The sequence below is a fragment of the Carassius carassius genome, chromosome 33, assembly GCF_963082965.1.
Source record: "Carassius carassius chromosome 33, fCarCar2.1, whole genome shotgun sequence".
NCBI lineage: Eukaryota > Metazoa > Chordata > Actinopteri > Cypriniformes > Cyprinidae > Carassius > Carassius carassius.
In genome coordinates, this window is record NC_081787.1 from 13,682,496 (window position 1) to 13,701,852 (window position 19,357).

Consider the following 19,357-nt stretch of genomic DNA (forward strand, 5'->3'; position numbering starts at 1 on the left):
AGCAAACTACAAACTACAGCATTAAAATTTTATGTCAAAACCACAAAAAAAAACAACAACAACACTGATAATGCTGTACACAATCACATTATTGAAAAGGTGAATCAAAGTTTCAATAAAAAAATTAAACATTTCATTAATTATACATTGATAATACTCTGCAAGCAGCTAATGGGAATAAAAACTGGCTTTAGTGAGTGCATAAAATTATTCAAGATACCAGTTGGCTGGTGATTTTATTTAGAAATCCAAGGTTACATGGTTTATGCATGTGAGTGATCAAACACCAAGATGCCTGCTAAAGAAAATGCAATAGCTAACTTTTAGACTACCTGATGAAAATGTATTATCTCAAGTGTATCTTTGTCAGATGTGGTGAAAATTAAAGTTTGAACCTTACTGTTAAGGGTTTTTATATTTAGTTATTAAAAATTAATGTTCATAGAACAGTCGGATATTAATTTATATAGGCTATACCCTAACATACACACATTTACTGTTCGCATAATATTTCGACATTTTACATAGGCCTTAATGTAATATATAAGACAATATCCTGTTGAAGGAAGGATGTTGTTTTGCTCGTAAAATGATCTATGTCAAACAAAACAAAAACACACGTTACTCCGCTGAGGAGATGAAGGGGTGGAGTGGCGCGAAAGGGAGAGCGCGCGAGGCGCGTCGCCCTGAGTGACAGGAGAGAGAGAGTCCGAGCGCGCGCGACGGTCACAGCGCGCCTCACTGACTGAAGATTGAGGCGGTTAAAAACACAGAGAACTGGACAAGTCAAGACCTTTGGGGGAAAGAAAACGTGCCCTAGAAAACAAAACAATAAATATTTCGCAGAATTTAAACGAAGGAAAGATGCCGTTTACCCAGACTGAGGTATGTTGCTCTAAACAATTCTTCATCTGAGCTACTTGTTACCAACGGTCAGTCTGAGATTGCTGAGGTACATTTATTTTCTGGTCTGCTCTACTCTGACCTCAACTGAAATGAGGCAAAATAAATATGTTTTTATACACATTATAAGCGCTGTTCAGATACTGATATATTCTGGCTGAATGCGTAGCCCTCTAATTTTCGTTCATTGTCTGCTCTTAAGCGCCTATTTTATCAGGCTGAGGCGGATGCCACATGGATTTAAATGCAGGCGCTTTGAAATAAGATCTTGCATTGGGACTCTCATTCATATATTTTAATGACCTGTTATTAAACGCGTGCGACTGTGTATAGTGCCGTAATGCGCTTGTTTGCTTGTGATAGCTATTTAAATACTGCAACTATACCATCTGGTAAAGATTTGCATTTGTTTTTGTACTTTAAAACCTGGTGCAGAGTTTGCACAGGAGTTCAGGACTATAACTGTTAGTGCATCCGTCTCTGTGCGTGTATTTGCACTGTATTCTCCCATAATCGACATAAAGACAATGCAATACAGTAGAACATCTAATATTATTGGCATTTAAAATACATTGTTATGGCACAGATAACGGACACTGTCCTACACCGAATGATTTCAACTGATAGGTAAATCAGATCGCATTTTATAAAGGTTGTAAATGAGAACATGATGCTTGAGCTATGACTTACTTACAGTTTTACTTACAGTTACAGTTTTTCTATGGATATATCCTGTTGTTTAAATTTAACGTTCACAGTAAAGGCCTTCTTTTATGTCTATCTAGACTTTCAATAAGACATCTGTGCAAAGAAAGAAAGACAGAAAAATAAAGAGGGAAAAGCAGTTTTGGGTTGCATCTTATTTATGAAAGCCAAAGGCACTCTTCTGTAAATCTTCAGGGAAATCATCTTGATTTCTGTAAGTGCAGTGAGGGAGGGAGCGTGTCTCTCTCTCTCTCTCTCTTTGTGTGTGTGTGTGTCTGTCTGTGTGTTATCATGGAGGCAATACTTCTATATTTTATCATATTTCTTTATTTCTCATCTTTTATTTCCCTGCCCTGTTGATGACAGCCAGGAAACAGTGGGGGTTTTGTAGAGTCCCCAGCAATGTCACCATAGCCATGCCAAAACAGTATGTAACAAACATGCTTTAAGGCCTTTCCACACTGAGCGTGATGCGGAAAAGCGAGGCGAACCAACGGTGCTTTCAAACTGAACCCGAAACGATTGTTCGTCTTCTGCTAATTCACACCTGCGCCGACCCATTTTTCCTTATAGATATGTATTTTGTAAATGGATTCAACATCATCTGCTGCTCAATATACAGAATTAAATTAAGATAAACAAGGTTCCACACCAGGAACCAACTATCTATAATGCTTACAAGAATAGACTACATCTTAAAATATAATCTGAAGTACAATTAGCATCAAGCTACGCTTGAAAATCTATGTAATTTTTTTATGTATTTTCTTATCCACTTTAAACCACCATCGAGTGCTTGTAATTAAAGTGATCTATAGGTCTAGTTTATTTGATTAATAAGCACACATCCACTCTTTATATGTTTAATAACACTACCCTGCTAATATTTGTCATAAACATTCTCTATTGCTATAAAAATACCATGAACTGCATACAAAGCACATACAGAAAATATATCGTCATTATCATATGTCTATTTGCTTTCATATTTCAAAAGAGAAAACATGCTCTGACTTATAAGTCTCACACATGATGAAGAAAACGGACAGTGCTCAACGTATCACATAATTCAGTGGCCAATTAATAGAAATGTTACTCTGTATAAAGAACATGTGAGAATAAATCTGTTCTCAAATACTAACGATAACAAGCACTCAGCATCCACTCTCTTCTCTTATCCAGGATACTCTTCTTCTGTGTTTGTTTACACTGGTTTTCAAAAAAGCGCCACCACTCTTGCCTTTTTATGCAACAGCAGCTGCTCCGGTCACGTGATCCTAGATCAAATCTCATTGGATGGCCTGTGTTTTCGCTTTGCGAAAATGAAAAGATTCGTCAGACTGGTTAGAATAAAAATCGCATTGTCGGTGCACGAATGTTCGCAGTCTATGTTGAAGCATCCATAGATATCTATTGTTTTATTGCAGTGCATCATCACGTCCGATATTCGCTTAGCTTTTACATGCTCCATATAGAAAGGCCTTTACACTGCATGAGAAAAGCAAGCAAGGCCTGCATCATGCACACACACACACACACACACCCCACATCAAACACAAGCCCATCAAACCTAAAATAATTTTAATTATAAGAATACCACCACAACTATGCTTACTCTATTTTTCTTTTAAAAGAGCACCTTTGAGCTATGCATTAATATTTTTATTGCATAAAAATTATCTATCCATCAAAAAAATAAACATTAATGAAAGAAAATTGTCAAATTCAAGCAGCTCATGTGATCCACCAAAGTCCATCTTTTGGTCACAAAAACACCACATGAACCACATCAAGAGTGAGACATTTGGGATTAGCACAGTACTTCATACCCAACTCCATTTACACATGGCAGATTACACAGACTACAGAGTATATGAACTCCAACGCAGATTAACATGGTGGTCAATGCAGATGAGCAATGAAAGAGAGCAAGAGGCAGAGAGCAACACAGCTCAGTAAGAAAAAACTCACAAGAGATTAAATCTGGTTATGGTCTAAAAGTTTTTTTGTTTTTTTTTGCAACCATCTGAAAATAAACAAAACAAACATATGAGAAAATGTGATCGTAACATAATTTACATTTAAGAAACCAAACACAAAGTTTAAGATATAAATTCTCTGTATTTTCAGGTATAGTGATTTGTTTTTGTTTTCACTGCAGATACAGCTTAAAATATTTGTAAAAATCATTGGCAGCAGGCTCTAGTTGTTTTATAATTCACAGTTGGGCCAGTGAGAGTGGCGTGTGTGTCAGTGGGGTCACTCTGCAGTGGGTTGCATGACAAAAACAGCACTACAAATTACAATAAGGATAAAGCAGCTTCACAACTGACTTTTCTATATATGTTTACATATATCGGCCAAAAAATTTATAGGAACACAGGTGTAAGTCGCTTACAATACAGGTAAATGATTGTTAACAATAGTGAAAAATTGAATACACAGACAATTAGACACAAGCTATTAGCTTTCTACATGGTAATTTTTAATGCAGCTAGTTCACTATAAATCATTTACAACAGGCTTTCTAATTAATTGTTTTGTCAAAGCCACTGTGGTTTGCATCAAAACATCTAAGACACATTGCACACAAAAACTGCATGGTAGTAGAAAATAGAGGAAAAAGTGAGATGTGCCTCTTACTGGTGAATGGTCTGAGGCTGGCCGACAGACTGAGCATTACTGTTGCTAGAGCAACTTATATTCTATCAGATATTGGGTACCACAAATTTTGTTGTTGTTGTTGTTTGTAGAACAAAATGGCGAACAACACACAAGTAACACTTTGTCTCACCCTGACTCTACATTCAGAGCAGGAACAATCACGCAGTTCTTTGGGATGGTGTTAGAGTAGCCATTTAATATGCAAGTACTTCTAAAACTGCAATAATAAAGTGTTCACTCATGTTTTCTAGCCTGGCAGCTGTAATAATCTCACTCTTGATTCCCCAGACTCCCTAGCATTACCAAACACTTGTAATCTGGAGCTTTTTCTCAGTGCTCTCAATAACACAGTTACAAATTGTGCTTTGCAGCTTTTGAAAATTATTGCTGCTTGCAATGCATACATGCATGGTGGTGATCTGACTCGTTGAAAAGTATCTGTACAATTTTTGGTGAGAATTATTCTGTACAATTTATCTGTGGTTAGGGATGGGTAATATGCTCATCATCATGAAATATCAATAATATTTTTTCAAAAATTAACAAAACATATTAAGATATAATGTTTTTTTGCTGAAAATAATGCTTGTTACCATTATTAACAAACCACTGAATTGTCATAATTCTCTACAACAATTTTGGTGCTACAGCAAAAACTAATAGTAGATTAACTAATGAAAGTAAAACAAATCTTCAGAAAATTATTGAAAGCAAGTAAACCGTCAGTGATAAAATAAAAACCATTACAAACAATATGACAAATAAATACAACAAAGATACAAATTAAATAAACAGTGGTACATTTGGTGATTCACATTTTAAATAATCCCTCTCATTCCCTTTTAATATAGGCAACACGAGCATAACATGTCAAACATGTTGCACTACATCAAGTATTTTCAGTTTTGCCCCTTTTATTAAGCACTTTCTTTTCATGATGCCAGAAACTGAATGTCTACACAACATCAATGACCACAATCAAACCACTTCTGGAAAATCTGAGAAATCTGAACAAGGTTATGACACCAATACTCTTCTTTTAATCCACTTACTCCAATCTTATAAAAGACTCCAGCTGAATCATAACTTGTAAGTTATTGATTCATTATATATTACAGTAAGGAGATTGATGCACAGCTCAAGAGAGCTCTGAGCTCTTAGTAAGGCCCTTTTTAAGGGTGGAAATGCAGTCAGACTACTCTTGCTCTCTGGAGAGGGAACAGCAGTCACACAACAATAAGTGTTTTGTCTTATCCTCTGCCAGGCCAGTTGTCATAGACACAGGACCTACGTCAGTGTCATTTATTAATCAATGTGGCCGTTTTGGTCATTGACACAAAGTAATTTTTTATTTTGCCTCAATAAAATGCTCTTCTGTTAGACACAGATCTCTAGATGTGTCTCGCCTGCCGTGAACAAGTCAAGAAAAGACAGCGTTGTCTGAAAGAAAGTATGATAGAGGAGATTGTGTCTGGGGCAGGCAGAGTTTATAGGTAAAATGGGTCTCAAAGAGTTGCTTGTATAGCTCTAGAATCAATGAAATGGAGGCGCTATGAATTAAGTGAATGTGGCTCTAGATAATTGGACAAGGTCTGAAAGGGTCCCGGAACAGTCTGAATAGATGGATTTTATTATTCCATGCAAAAACAAGCTGCAAGCTCTGAAACAGTCTTTGATAATGCAACTAGTTTTGAAGTGCTGCTTTTAGCATGGTGCATGTTAATAAATTGAGTTCTTGTGTTCTATGCCACAACTGACATAAAGCATGCATATAGACTGTGCTTTGATTGAAAGCATGTCCATTTAAACCCTGCAGCCTTCATTGAATTTACATAGCTTATCAAACACAAGCGTGTTAAATCATTACAGCTCATTTATAATTTACATGCAGAGAGACCCATTCAAGTAGAGCTACAACTTTTTTGTATTTGTGCTCAGTTACTTAAAATGATACAGTGTAGTGCAGGAAGAACGGATAAATGCCTGTATGTGTTCACGCACAGCATGGTGCCTTGCAGTTTGGCTCTAAATGTGCTATAAAAAAAACAAGTGCACAGGCCTCCCATAGGAAGCCAAACACTGCTCAGCTTAGTAGAGATAGTTTCTGAACATGGTTCGTTTCACTCTCTGCTCGTTGAGTGGGGTTTGTCAAACATGTGGGCAACTTTGTTCACTGACCTAAATGCATGAATTGTCTTTATATAAAAAGTGGCACTTTTTATTCACCACACAGTGGGGGATGTTTATTATGACATTTTGCTCTTTCTTGTTATGTGAAATACTGATAAGAGAAATTTACCCACATTAAGTCAAATTCAGACAAACCTAATTACTTTCTTCCTGTGTGCATGCTCTGATTTTGAGTGTTTGTTTGATGTATATAAGCACTGGCTGAGGGACAGCAAAAGAGGTATGATTGGTTGTTTGTATGTGATTGTCTGTGTCTATGTGTGTGTGTGTGTGCGCGTGCTTCAAGGCAGAGAGAAAGCGAGCAGTAAAGTATACAGCACTTAAATTGTCTGCTTATTTCCAGTGACTGCATTATTTACAAAAAAACTGGCAGCATAAGATAAAGAGAAGGAAAGGGAAAAGGAGAAATAGGAGTGACATGGTCATGCAAGAGAGAAATGCTATTTGAAAGAGAAAGTGGAGCTAGTTGAATTGCATCAGTGTTACTTCAACAGAAAGTGATTTACGTATTTATGTCACTGTTTAAGTATAATTCTAATAAAAGCCCATCTCATCTAGCTTGAAGGGTGGATTGTATATTGGTATAAAAACATTGGGATCTCAAATGGGAAGGGAGATTTGGAAACAAAATGAATTAATGTAAACAAATGAGAAGACAGAAAGGAAAATGGCTGGAGGTAGCGACAATGACAAATGTATGTCATATATTTACCTTATTGATGATATTCTCACCTCAAGAAAAGTTAACATTATACAAAGCAATCTTAGAAATTTGATGGCAATAATACCACTTCCTCTAAAGAATAAAAGAAGGATGAATCTGAAAGAGGAAAATAGACTAAAAGACTGGTGAATAAAAATGTGATTTAGCATGTACCTGTTCATAGGGACCACGAGAGAGAAAAAGATGAGTGGTGAAATGTAGAAAGAAGATTAAAAAAATATATAAATAATTTCAGTAGCAAAATGTAATATATAAGGTGATTCATAACCATAATCTTATTTTGTGTTTTCAGAAAACAATAAACAAACAATACAGGAGCATATTTCTCATCAAACCAAGGATCTTAAAATGCTCTGATAAACTTCACAGTCAGGAAAATTAAGTCTTGCCCATTCAAATTATTATTGAGATGACTGCTTAGTACACATTTTATTGACAGATGAGATTTGCAGCTTACACTTTCAGAGTTTAAATTAGGAATAGAGGTTCATTCATATGTTGCAGGTGCAGATGTACAAATCCAAATGCACCCCCATCAAGGTGCCACATTTGACTCAATCTTTCATGATTAAGAAAAGGTAAATAAAGCTAATTCATTCTCCACTTCATAGGCATTCAAGTTCATTCATGTATTTTCTTTGCACCTTATGAATTACAGTACAGTCATGCTGACATCTTGGCATCATGCATAAAGGCAAAGAATTCTGAAAACAGTGGCATGTCACTCAAAACACATCAGCATAAACTGAAATATAATTTGAATATTGAATATTTTCATGTCACAGAAAAACCCATAAATATAAACATGAATGCCTTAGTTTAAGTTCCACTATCTGTCTTTGTCTCTGCATTCCTATCATACTTTGACTATGACTATGATGCGACCAGCTTTAGGTATGCTTTTTAAATAAGCCTTTAGCCTTTGAATATACATTCAAGGTTTTGTTATTTTAATGGTTTAGTTCTCTCTCTTGCTCTCTCACTCTGTGCCACTTTAGTGCATCTTTATCACATTCACAAGCTACTGGCTCTGTTCAGTGCACAAACACTGAATTTAATAAGGACATAAATCAGTATAGGCATTTATGCATTAATGGTTCACAGATTACAGTAAATGCACTGGTGAACATCCAAGAGGACTGGAGCCAAGAGAGAGAGAGAGAAAGCACATTGGAATAAGAAGGGAAAATGGGGATATGGGAACAAACAAGGTGCGTTCCCCTCTCTGCTCATCGACGCATCCCTGTCACACTTACCCTTCATCCCTGCTTCTCTCTCTCTTTGCTCCTGGTTGTTCATACTAAAAGGCAGCAGTGTGTGGGTGTGTGTTGAGAGGCTGGTCACATCCCTTCGTCTCCTGCCATTTTCACTCCCGTTGCTGAATTACCCCTGATTACCTTTAGCTAATTATCATCAGATCTTAAGAGAGCAAAATACACACACACACACACACACACACACATATTACCTTTCAGCTTTGCAGAGCCACTGGCAGTTAAAGATCTGAAACATCAGTGGACTGCAAAAAAAGAAAAAGAAAGAAGAAGGGTACCTTGGCACCTCATCAAGGTGTTTGTATGCCACTGACAAAACATCTCTAGCACTTATATATATATATTTAGAGTCCCATTGACAAACCTTTTTTAAAAGGGAACTGCGCTGTGGACTATCATTACAACACTGTAGACTGGAGGCCTAGTGCACTAGTTTCACAGGCATGTGCTGATATGGGAACTGAAAAATATCCTGACACACAATTATGCCCTCCGGCAAATGCTCTGCTGTTAAGGCGTCTATCTTCATAGCCCCAATGTAAGTCACATACAGTCACTCACTGTTCCGTAAAATACCATAATGGCCCTATACCAATCATGTCATATTAACCAAGTTTACTGCTCTTATGTGCAAGGGACCATACAGTAACACAAAGTAGAGCTTCAACTAACGATTATTTTTTCTGTCGACTAATCTAACGATTATTTTTTCGATTAGTTGACTACTCTAACGATTATTTATATTACAATAAATAATTAATCTAATGTTCTTTTTTTGATTAGCTAATGAATACTTTGGATAACTTTACAAAAAATATAAGTACAACTTTGAATATAATATTTCAACCTTTATTCATTTTCAACCAATGTGGTTTTAGTTTTTACAGTATACAAAAATAAAGAGGCAAAGAAAATAATTTTACTATGGTAAATATGAGTTTACGATAGAGCTTATAATTAAACCACAGTAGCCACAAATTTACAGTTGTCTGAGACGTCATGAAATGTTCTTTAGCATCACAAACCATAAAATGTAGTCAGGGTTCTGCTATGGTTTAGCATGGTTTCCAGAGATCTGGAGCTGATTCGGGGTAGCTCGGTGGTTTGTGACTGTTGTCTTGCGGCGCGCTGTCTTTTAAGGGGCCATTCACATATCGCGTCTTTTGCGCCCTCAAGTTTGTTATTTCCAATGTAGGCACGCGGTATGCATCGAGTTAGAGTTAAAAACATCTTAACTTTTCAGAATGCCGCAAGCGCACCGCGGGTCATGTGACAAGAACTAACCAATCAGCTTCATCCTTTCCCGTAACAACGTTACGCGCCAAAAAAGACTTAATTTTTTATTTTGTCCTTACTTCAGCCGCTACGGGTGATCATACCAATAACTTGTAATCTTTACAAGAATATCAGAATCATGCAATGAGCAAGTCTGCGTTTATTAGACCCTTAATAATATCACATCAGTTTGTTCCATCACATCTGCAGCAGAGACCTGAACCAGGAAGTTGGTCACCAGATCACACGGTAACCAGTTAAACCGTAACACCGGAGAGCGCCAGGATGTTTTCCTCTGAGGTGCTCATGCATTGCAGCTGTGCTGCCATTGTACACCATATCGGTTTTACAAAGGGAACAAAGGGCCATTTTATTTGGCCTCTGTTTAAAGTATTCCCATACTTTTGATAACAGTGGTCTCTGTTTTTGTGATAGAATGCAACTTTCTCCATTCCCAGTATGCCATTACCGAGATGTAAACAGTGTGACGCGTCGACGCATTTCACGCACGTCGACGTATTTTTGTAGTGTAAACAAATGCAGCACTAACACAAAGCTCTACATTTCTTTACATTGTTAGCCTGCCAATACAACAACGTTATTTATCAGTGCTTGTTGTGAATTAATGATAAACTGGATTTGCTGGGGAATCAATTTTTCATGATGTACTTGAGTAATATTTTATGACAAAGCTGTGTGAGGAACAAGAGAAACCATTAAGATTTCATGCTCCTTCGTGATCCTAAGACAAAGCCCAGCGAGTCTGTTTTTGTGTCAGTGCTGTGAATATGTGTTGTTCTGGATACTGGGCCTGACAGTCATTTCTGCCACCAAATTTGATTCCAATAGGTTCATCAATCTTCCTTCTTACCTTTCCTCCTCCATCTGCCCTTCTCTCTCTTTTCCATTCTCTCTCCCTTTCTCCGCAAATGAGAAATTGAAAGGCATAGATGGACAGGTTACGTGCACAGGATGGTAAAAATGTTTGACACGAGCTTGTACACATATGCATGCACATGAACACATGCAATCACCCTCAAACATGCAAGGGCATACAAATAAAAGCACAGATCTGCCATCATTCTAATAACTTTAAGATGGAGGACATCTGTACCATCAGCAATATTAACAAACCTGGAACAGTGGAACTGCACCACCCTACTCCAGGTGAACATTATTACTGTCCATTTTCAGCATTTACTCAAGCACGTCTAGGGATGGAGGTCAGTGCGAGCATGACAGCAGCACTGATATAACCTCTTATAATTTCTCATCATAATCTCTTCCCTAATGTGACTGTCAAATTATACCAAACGAGAGAGAGGCAAAGTGAGAAAGGTGAACAGGGAAGGGAAACGTGCTGTGTATTTGTATGGTTTTACACCCGCTAGACATTTAAGGCATCTGCCTCAGTATGCATTAGGTTTTTTCGACCATCTAAGAGCATTGATTGGCGAAAATTCCCCTATACGTTCATTGATTTTAATTAGCCTTCTTTGTCTTTATTACTCCTTCTCTCCTCAATTCCCTTTACATTAGGCTGTGTGCTTTGGAAATGCTCCCTGTCTCCTCACACACGTGGTACTATGGGCCTCTGATGATCCATCTTCACCAGGCTGCTACATCCACATGGTGCATTAAATTTCTGCAATAATGTTTCTGATCACTCCCAATCTCTGAATGGACCGTGAAAAGGCAATTAGACTGGGAGCCAGTGGGACCCAGAGGAGACTTTTAACATCACAAACACAAATCAACAACGTCAAGCTTGGGAATTTAAACAGATTCAGCACACTATGATACAAAGAGAGTTAACAGTTGCTGGTTCAGAGTCTCAGTCCCAAAGCAGTAGTTTTAGAACACATAAACTGCAAACACTCAAAGCGATCTAAATCTATGAAAAAATACACTGTATAATTTCAGACTCACCTAAAAAAAACTTGGTCTCAAAAATCTGGTAGGAAAAATCTGGTGGTCAGTCTTTACCTAATACAGAGTCAGAATAGTCACCCATCATTTCTTGCCCTACATCAGTCATGTCAACAATGTGACCCAGTTTGCAACAACATGTGTGTGCCTTGACTTCTGCAATTTTGGTCCTGGCTATGGCTTAGAGAAGTATGTAAAAGAGATTTTCCACTTAATTCTGCACACTGAACTTGACTTCACCATTTTCAGAGTTGATATTCTTTGAAATATAGTTCTTTTTAGGTCGAGCCAAGTTTAAAGAGAAAATGACACACTGAATATAAAAGTATTCTTTCCTGTTCTGGCACTCTAATTCACTGCAATTTTTTTTCTTCACAGGTAACACGGTCTCAAAGATGAGGGATTACAACATCCCCGTGTTCTGTCAATCCTCATTCAAGAAAACACAATCATCATGATGTCAATTTTGAAGGGACACACTTCAACTTCAATACACATCATCGCTTCGGATATACTCTTGTTGTACAGAAGTGATGAAATTTTTGGCTGCTTCTATTGATTGACACTGGAAAAAATTCCCAGGGTTTTTCTTATTTCAGTGCCTACAATTCATAGGAATCCTATAGTAAATGCAATTTTCATTGGTCACTTAAGCTGAAGGACCTTCAGCCCTTGATCAATTTCTTATCTTGAATTAAGAGGACAATTGTCACTGTTGAAACTCTTTAAATTGCTAAGAACTACCATCCAAAGGATAATGTGGGATACTTGCTAGATGGTAAGAACGGTCATTTTTATTTCTGTTGTAAATAATACAATATGAATACAGCATGAAAATGTGTAAATAGTTGTGTGGCTGGATAAAAAAAGATTATGCGGCAGAACAAAATCATTTCATATTGACAACAGAATTGAAGTAGACACGAAACGAAAATAAAGAAATAAAGACTCAAGAGAAGGATCAAAAAAGCAGATTTAGGCAGAATGAAAATTCAAGATTGTCACAGGAGGATCAGCAGGATATAAAGGAAAAGGGGGGAAAAAACAGTACGATTAAAGAAGAGTATAAGAAGAGATTATAAGAGATAACAGATGCACAGTGGGCGGTTATGGTGATGGCCATGATGAAAACCTTCAGATCATAGAAACATTTGAATGAAGGATAGAGAAACAGACAAGAGATGAAGAACAGAGAGAAGGTAGACTTGCCTACACACGTTTCAAACTGTGCAGCAATTAGAGATGGAGCTTCTCGCGGTCACTCTGACAGCCCCAAACACAACAATTATGCACTTTCACAGAAAGTTGCTATTTTATACTAGCTTTTGCTAAACGTATAAAAAAAATGACTTTAGCATAAAGGCATGTTATTACAATACAGCTATTTTTAAATTATCTTTGCTATTATAAATAAGAAGAGATGCAAAAAAAAAACAGTACAAGTAGCCTAGAAAGATACAAAAAATGCATTACCTTTATCATTTTATATCTAAACTAAAGCATTCATGTACAAAAAAACGATCAAATGTAAAAATAACGTGTGTCATTACAAATAAATTGATTAGTAAAACTACGAAAGCAGTTCAATGAAGTGCAGCGAGCGATGCCCTCTTTTATTGTTAGATTAACATTGTGATAATGATACAGATGTCCTATACCGTAATGCATGGATCTAATATAATGTTACACATCAGATGTTTTCCCCCAACAGTTCCCCAAGCGTTCACTTAAGACAGAGCAGATTATGTCTGCGTGAGTTCTGAAATACTGTAATTCTGTATATTTGTGTATTTATTGGGATCGTGCGCTGTCAGAAGCGCCATTATATGCTCGCACCTCGGATGACATTCAGCCCGAGAAGCGAGCGGAGAAAATGTGCAAATAATTATTATTATTTTTTATTTTATTTTTTTTGTAGCTCAAAATAGCCTGTGTGTATTTACAGTCATTTGACAGCTGAGATCACATATGACGTCGTTAAACTGCGGAGAAGTACTAAATTGTTGCAGTTTCAATGACGTACAGAATGCAATGCCTCAGAAAATCAGATCTGCCTGTTTACATGACAGTCGCATTGGCACATATCTCTGATTTATATCTGATTTATTTCCAGATATGAATGGGGCCTGAAACCAATCTCAAAATATCTGAATGCATGCGCTTTTTTCCTGTTTACACTGTCATAGAACAGATCCGATCTGTGTCACATACAGTATGAGCAAAACTCAGAATTGGGTCACATTTAACTGGCAGTGTAAACGAGGCCAGAGTGACAACAATGATATCTGATTTAAAAAACAAAAAAAAAACATAAGAAAAATAGATTCGTCTAACTAGATTGTTATAAACATTGTCTGTACGGTAGTAAACATTTGGAGAGGATCAAAACCTTTCATCAAAGTTGTCCCAAAACAATACCCTTTCTTGTCTTAGGACAACTTTGATTAACTTTTTTGATCCACTTCAAATGTTGACTACTGTAGTCAAAGCAAAAAGATGAAAGTGTTTCCAATAAAATGAAATAAATTCCAATACAAGCAGTCTATTTTCTTCCAAATTTCCCTCTCTTAACCTCAATTATCCATTTTTTTCATGGGTGCTATGCTAGCACTGTTTGTAACCAAGAGTCAGCCAACCAACTCCTATCTGGCCTGGCCTGCAACACAAACAACCTTGAGTTCAATCCCATAGGATGGCAGGCAGCAAAAGAATGAGTACCCAGAAGAGAGCAATGCACACCATCCCTTCACACATAAATACACACAAAAACAAGTACATTTTGAATTAGTCACATCGGAGTATGTTAATGTCTCAAAATTGTGCATAAACATTTTAATGGGCAAAAAACAATTTTCTTTACAAAAAGAAAATATGCGACAAGCTGGAAATTACACAACTACAATGTAATTAAAACAATTTTTTTTCCTGGAATACAAGTGTGACAGGTTTTTTTTGTAGAAATAATACTGAATTTATATTTTTTCCTTTTGATACATTAAAGACCTTAATCTACAGGCTAGATATTCAATTATTATCATTAAAACAAATTAAAAAGAATTTCTTGCTAAAATTCCTTCCTCTGTTTAACATTGATAAGAGTCACAGACAAACCTTGTAGACAGTACATACACAGGAAATTCACAATCCCCAGACATATAGTCAATGATTAGTTAAACAGAGTGAAATCTCTGTTGGGTATTCTATGTAGACTCTCTGAATAATTCATGCTATTTTCAAAACAATAACAACCAGCATCCATTATGCATGTCAATTTGTTGTAAACGTCTGTGGTTTTCATCTAAATCTCAATTGCAAATCAGACCGAAAACGAGGACTCTATCTGACCCGACCGTGAACTTTCAAAAACTTCAGAAATTTTTTTATTAGTAATTTATTCAAACACAGTTCACTGTAACATTTGATTTATAATAAGACTTAAGGTCAATCCAGGTATAAACCTGTAATTGTTTTTCTAGGAACTCAAATGTCAATAACATTTTAATATAAGTTCAGAACAACCACCTCACACCTACAATTTTCAGTGTATAATGTGGCAATGTAATCGTTACATTCAATGCTTTCCACACTATTTATCAATATAGCTCCACCGCAATCCATTTGCCATTGTCTTCCAATCCTTTTTTATTCTAATGTTATGTCTAATGATCCCTATCTGTCAGTTGTTCTGTAAGGTTAAATAGAAAGCCATTCAGCTTGACTGATTTTCTCTGATCTTGCTTACTAACCTTTTACCACCTTGCAATGTTTTTCACATTTAAGCATAATTCCTGTAAAATTCATAACATTTTTTGTATAACAGATATTTGGATAATTGCACTGAACTCTAAACCAAATGTAACCTCTCTATTTTGAAAAATTCTTAGACAAAATATTTTCTATATTTCCCACAGGGCTTGTGATTGCAAGTAAAGAAGGGCAAGAAAAACCTGCATTTTCAAAACTACACTGACCAAGAATACTGACTTGAGACATTGGGTTAAATTACCTCTGCAGAGAGAGTGGGGTACATTGCCTGGAATTATGGCCACAGAGAGCCTAGTTGAACTCCGTGATTGGTTGTTCCTACTTCTCCTATGCCTAACATTATTGGTTGAAGTCCTCGAGTTTGCTGCAGCCACAGCTGCCGCCGCTGAGGCAGCTCTCGGGGAGGCGGAGCTTCAGGGAGATGTGCCATGCCCCTCAGCTTGCAGGTGTGATGATGGCTTCATTTACTGCAATGACCGTGGCTTGAGTATCATCCCACCATTACCATTAACAGCAGCTGTGCTGTATCTGCAAAACAACCGTATAGACAATGCTGGGTTACCAACAACTTTAGAGCGACGACTGACTGTGAGAGTAGTTTACCTTTATGATAATGAACTTGACGATTTTCCAACACATCTGCCTCCATCACTACGAGAACTTCATCTACAGGACAACAATATACGAACTTTACCCCGTTCCGCTCTTGCACGGCTACCCCTGCTGGAGAAGCTTCACATGGATGACAATTCTGTTTCAACCGTAAGCATAGAAGACAAAGCATTTGCAAACAATCCAAGGCTGCGTCTTCTTTTTTTGTCACGAAACCACCTCTCGAGTATACCATCAGGACTCCCTGCATCACTTGAGGAACTCCGCTTAGACGACAATCGCATTTCAACTATTCCAACACATGCATTTCGAGGTCTCTCCTCTCTAAGACGTCTCTTCCTTGATGGAAATCTGCTGGCAAATCAACGTATTGCAGATGATACGTTCTCCCGGCTGTCTAACCTCACAGAGCTCTCTCTGGTTCGTAATTCGCTCCAGGCACCACCATTAAACCTTCCAAGTATGCATCTCCTTCGACTTTATCTACAGGACAATGCCATAGCTCACATGCCTCGAAGCTCCTTGGATGGCATGCGAAGGCTACAGAAACTGGACCTATCAGGTAACAATTTGACGACTCTTCCGAGAGGTTTATTCAAGGACCTGGACAGCCTTTCACAATTACTTGTCAGAGGAAATCCCTGGTACTGTGGCTGTAACCTCCGCTGGCTTCATGACTGGTTGCATGAGCGAGGTTCATCTGTGACTGTGCGAGGTTTAACTTGCCATGGACCAGAGAAACTAAGAGGCATGACACTAAGGGACCTTACAAGTCAATTGGAAGATTGCGATGTCAGCGCAGATTCTGCGGGAGGAATGGTTGGAAATGATGGACCAAAGGAGAAAGGCTATTTTCCAACACAGGCACCAGCTACAACAACCCCTCCACTTCCGCAGGGTTCACTCTTTACCCTCAGATTCAAACGACCAGGACACAAGTATTCCGATATTAGCCAGGACAGTCTTGGAGGTGGAAATGGGGTTACAGGTAAATCATTACTAATCAGTGTAAAACCTCTCACACCAGAGACTGTCCACATTACTTGGCAGGCTTCACAGCTAGTCCCCTCCTTCAGACTTTCCTGGTTGCGACTAGGCAACAGTCCCGCAATGGGGTCAATCACAGAAACACTTGTGCCAGGGGATCGCCGTGAGTATTTACTTACGCAACTACAGCCCCAGTCAAGTTACATTATCTGCTTGGTGCCTCTATCTGGAAACAATGGTAAAAGAACCTCTTTTACAGCAACTGGGGATTTAAACATAAACACAAACTCAGAGCATGAGCACCCTGCTTGTGCCAAAACAGAGACAGATCCCCAAGAGCAGTCTATTTCAGACCAGGACAGTGATCAAGGAACTGACCAACTGTCAGCCCTACCACTTGCTGGAATTATTGGAGGTGCAACAGCACTGGTTTCTTTGTTCTTAATTTTTGCCATCTTCTGCTGGTACGGACACCGTGCGGGTTACCCTGCGCCAGGTGACCATTCTATATACGGCAGAGATGTTGTTGGATCACGAGGTGCCAGCAAACATTTTGATGACTATGTTGAGTCTGGAACTATAAAAGACACGTCCATCTTAGAAATCAGAGCTCATGGCTTTCAAATGACACCAATGTCTGCCCAACAGCCTTTGCAGCCCAAGGCAAAAGTTGAGGATATGACATACATTCATACTATCTTTCCCTCTAATAATGCAACCCTATATAGGAGCACCCTGAACCACACAGGAAATCCAGGCTATGGAACAAATCGAGGGTACAGAGAAAGGGGAATACCAGACATAGATTATTCATACACGTGATAGCCTTTTTTATAGCCCCCTGCCGATCCTGTTTCTGTTATCAGGTAAAGCAGTTGGGTAAGGGTTCTTTTCCCTAAGTTCTAAAGTAGGGGTGTGCCGATTCTAAGGGGACCATTCCCCCCCCATCTATCATACACAAAAATTTATAACTGGATAGAGGACTAGATTTTTTTTAAGTCTAAATATTTATACTTAAAATAGCATAGATTTCACACCACTGGAGTGCTTTTTAATGTGAAGACACTTAAAACCAAAATCTGAATTCTGCTAAGTGAAATTGGTAATTTAGTGATGTTACTCCATGTACAAGAATGAATATGATTTACTATTCAAAATCAGGTGTTAAAAAACTATATGGACTGTTCTGCAGAAACTCTACATAAATGATGCAAAACAATAACATGGTTACGTAAAAATGTTCAGAAAGGAACACCTCCTGATACGTGAATGGAGCAGGTTTCCATTCGGCACACCCCTATTCCAAAGTACCCTTTGTGCCTCCTTTAGTCTGTTTTCAAAACAATGTTCTTAATGGTTGAAACCCCTCTGGAACATGCTTAAAATACCAATAGTCAGAAGGTGCCAGGGATACTACTCTTGGTGTTGATTTCATCCAATATTCAGATGATAATTGAAGCTGTTCTTGCATCTTAGTACCAGTGATTATCAGTGTCATATAACTAGCTAATTTTAAAGGTTAGCATGATGATGATGAGTTCTGGGACCAGGTTCATATAGATTTAAATAGACTTTACTGCGTATATATGCACTGGGGAAAACTAATGTCTTTCCATTCTGGGGAATACTGATAACGACAACAAGAAAAATAAATATTTTTGGGGTGTGTTATTCAAATTCAAATTCTCAGTTCTCTCTCCCTCTTTTTATGGGCTTTTCCTTTATTCTCTCTATTTCTTTTGCACGCAGCACGAGGACTTTGTTCCCAACCAAGAGAGCTGACAATGGTGATAATGGTTTTGACAATGGAAGACCTCAAATTGCTACTGGGTTTCTTTTCTTTTAATGAGAGTGAGAAAAGTGGGGTAGAAGGAGACAAAAGGAAAGAGATGAAGGCGCAGAAAAAGGTTTCATGTTCACAAAGAAAATTTGTCAAAAAAAAATAAGAGAGTGAAAAAGTGGATATCTTATGTCTGAAAAAGGAAAAAGAAAAAACAACATTGTCCCTTCACCACTTGAAGGTTTCAAGAACAGTCAAACTAAATTTATAACCTCAGTAGTTTTACCTGCTTAAAAACAGACATGTATTTTAATTATGACAAAAAGAAATGACTTAAAAAAAAAAGGTCATTTAAAACTAAATAGAAAGAGGCACTTTAAGACAATCATGATGGGGGCAAAACTAACTGATGAACGAACCCAAACTGACAGGCTGACATAGATAATGCAGTCAATTTAGGGCAGGGCTTGTTGATACAGAACATACCAGAAAATATCAAGGACACTAAATCTAGTAGATAAGATAACTAGAAAAAAATCCGACAACATT

At 37.6% G+C, this 19,357-nt stretch overlaps 2 protein-coding genes across 2 annotated transcripts in view; one reads left to right on the top strand and one right to left on the bottom strand.

Moving 5' to 3' along the window:
* The window catches only part of LOC132114130 (ADP-ribose glycohydrolase MACROD1-like), a 57,523-nt gene that overhangs the window by 30,602 nt on the left and 7,564 nt on the right, over positions 1 to 19,357 (bottom strand). The gene's annotated exons all lie outside the window — the stretch shown is intronic.
* Positions 683 to 19,323, top strand: LOC132113770 (leucine-rich repeat transmembrane protein FLRT1-like). Its single transcript, XM_059521754.1, has 3 exons — positions 683 to 885; positions 12,043 to 12,442; positions 15,576 to 19,323. The coding sequence occupies exon 3, from the start codon at positions 15,706 to 15,708 to the stop codon at positions 17,848 to 17,850; it is 2,145 nt and encodes a 714-aa protein (XP_059377737.1). The 5' UTR covers positions 683 to 885; positions 12,043 to 12,442; positions 15,576 to 15,705; the 3' UTR covers positions 17,851 to 19,323.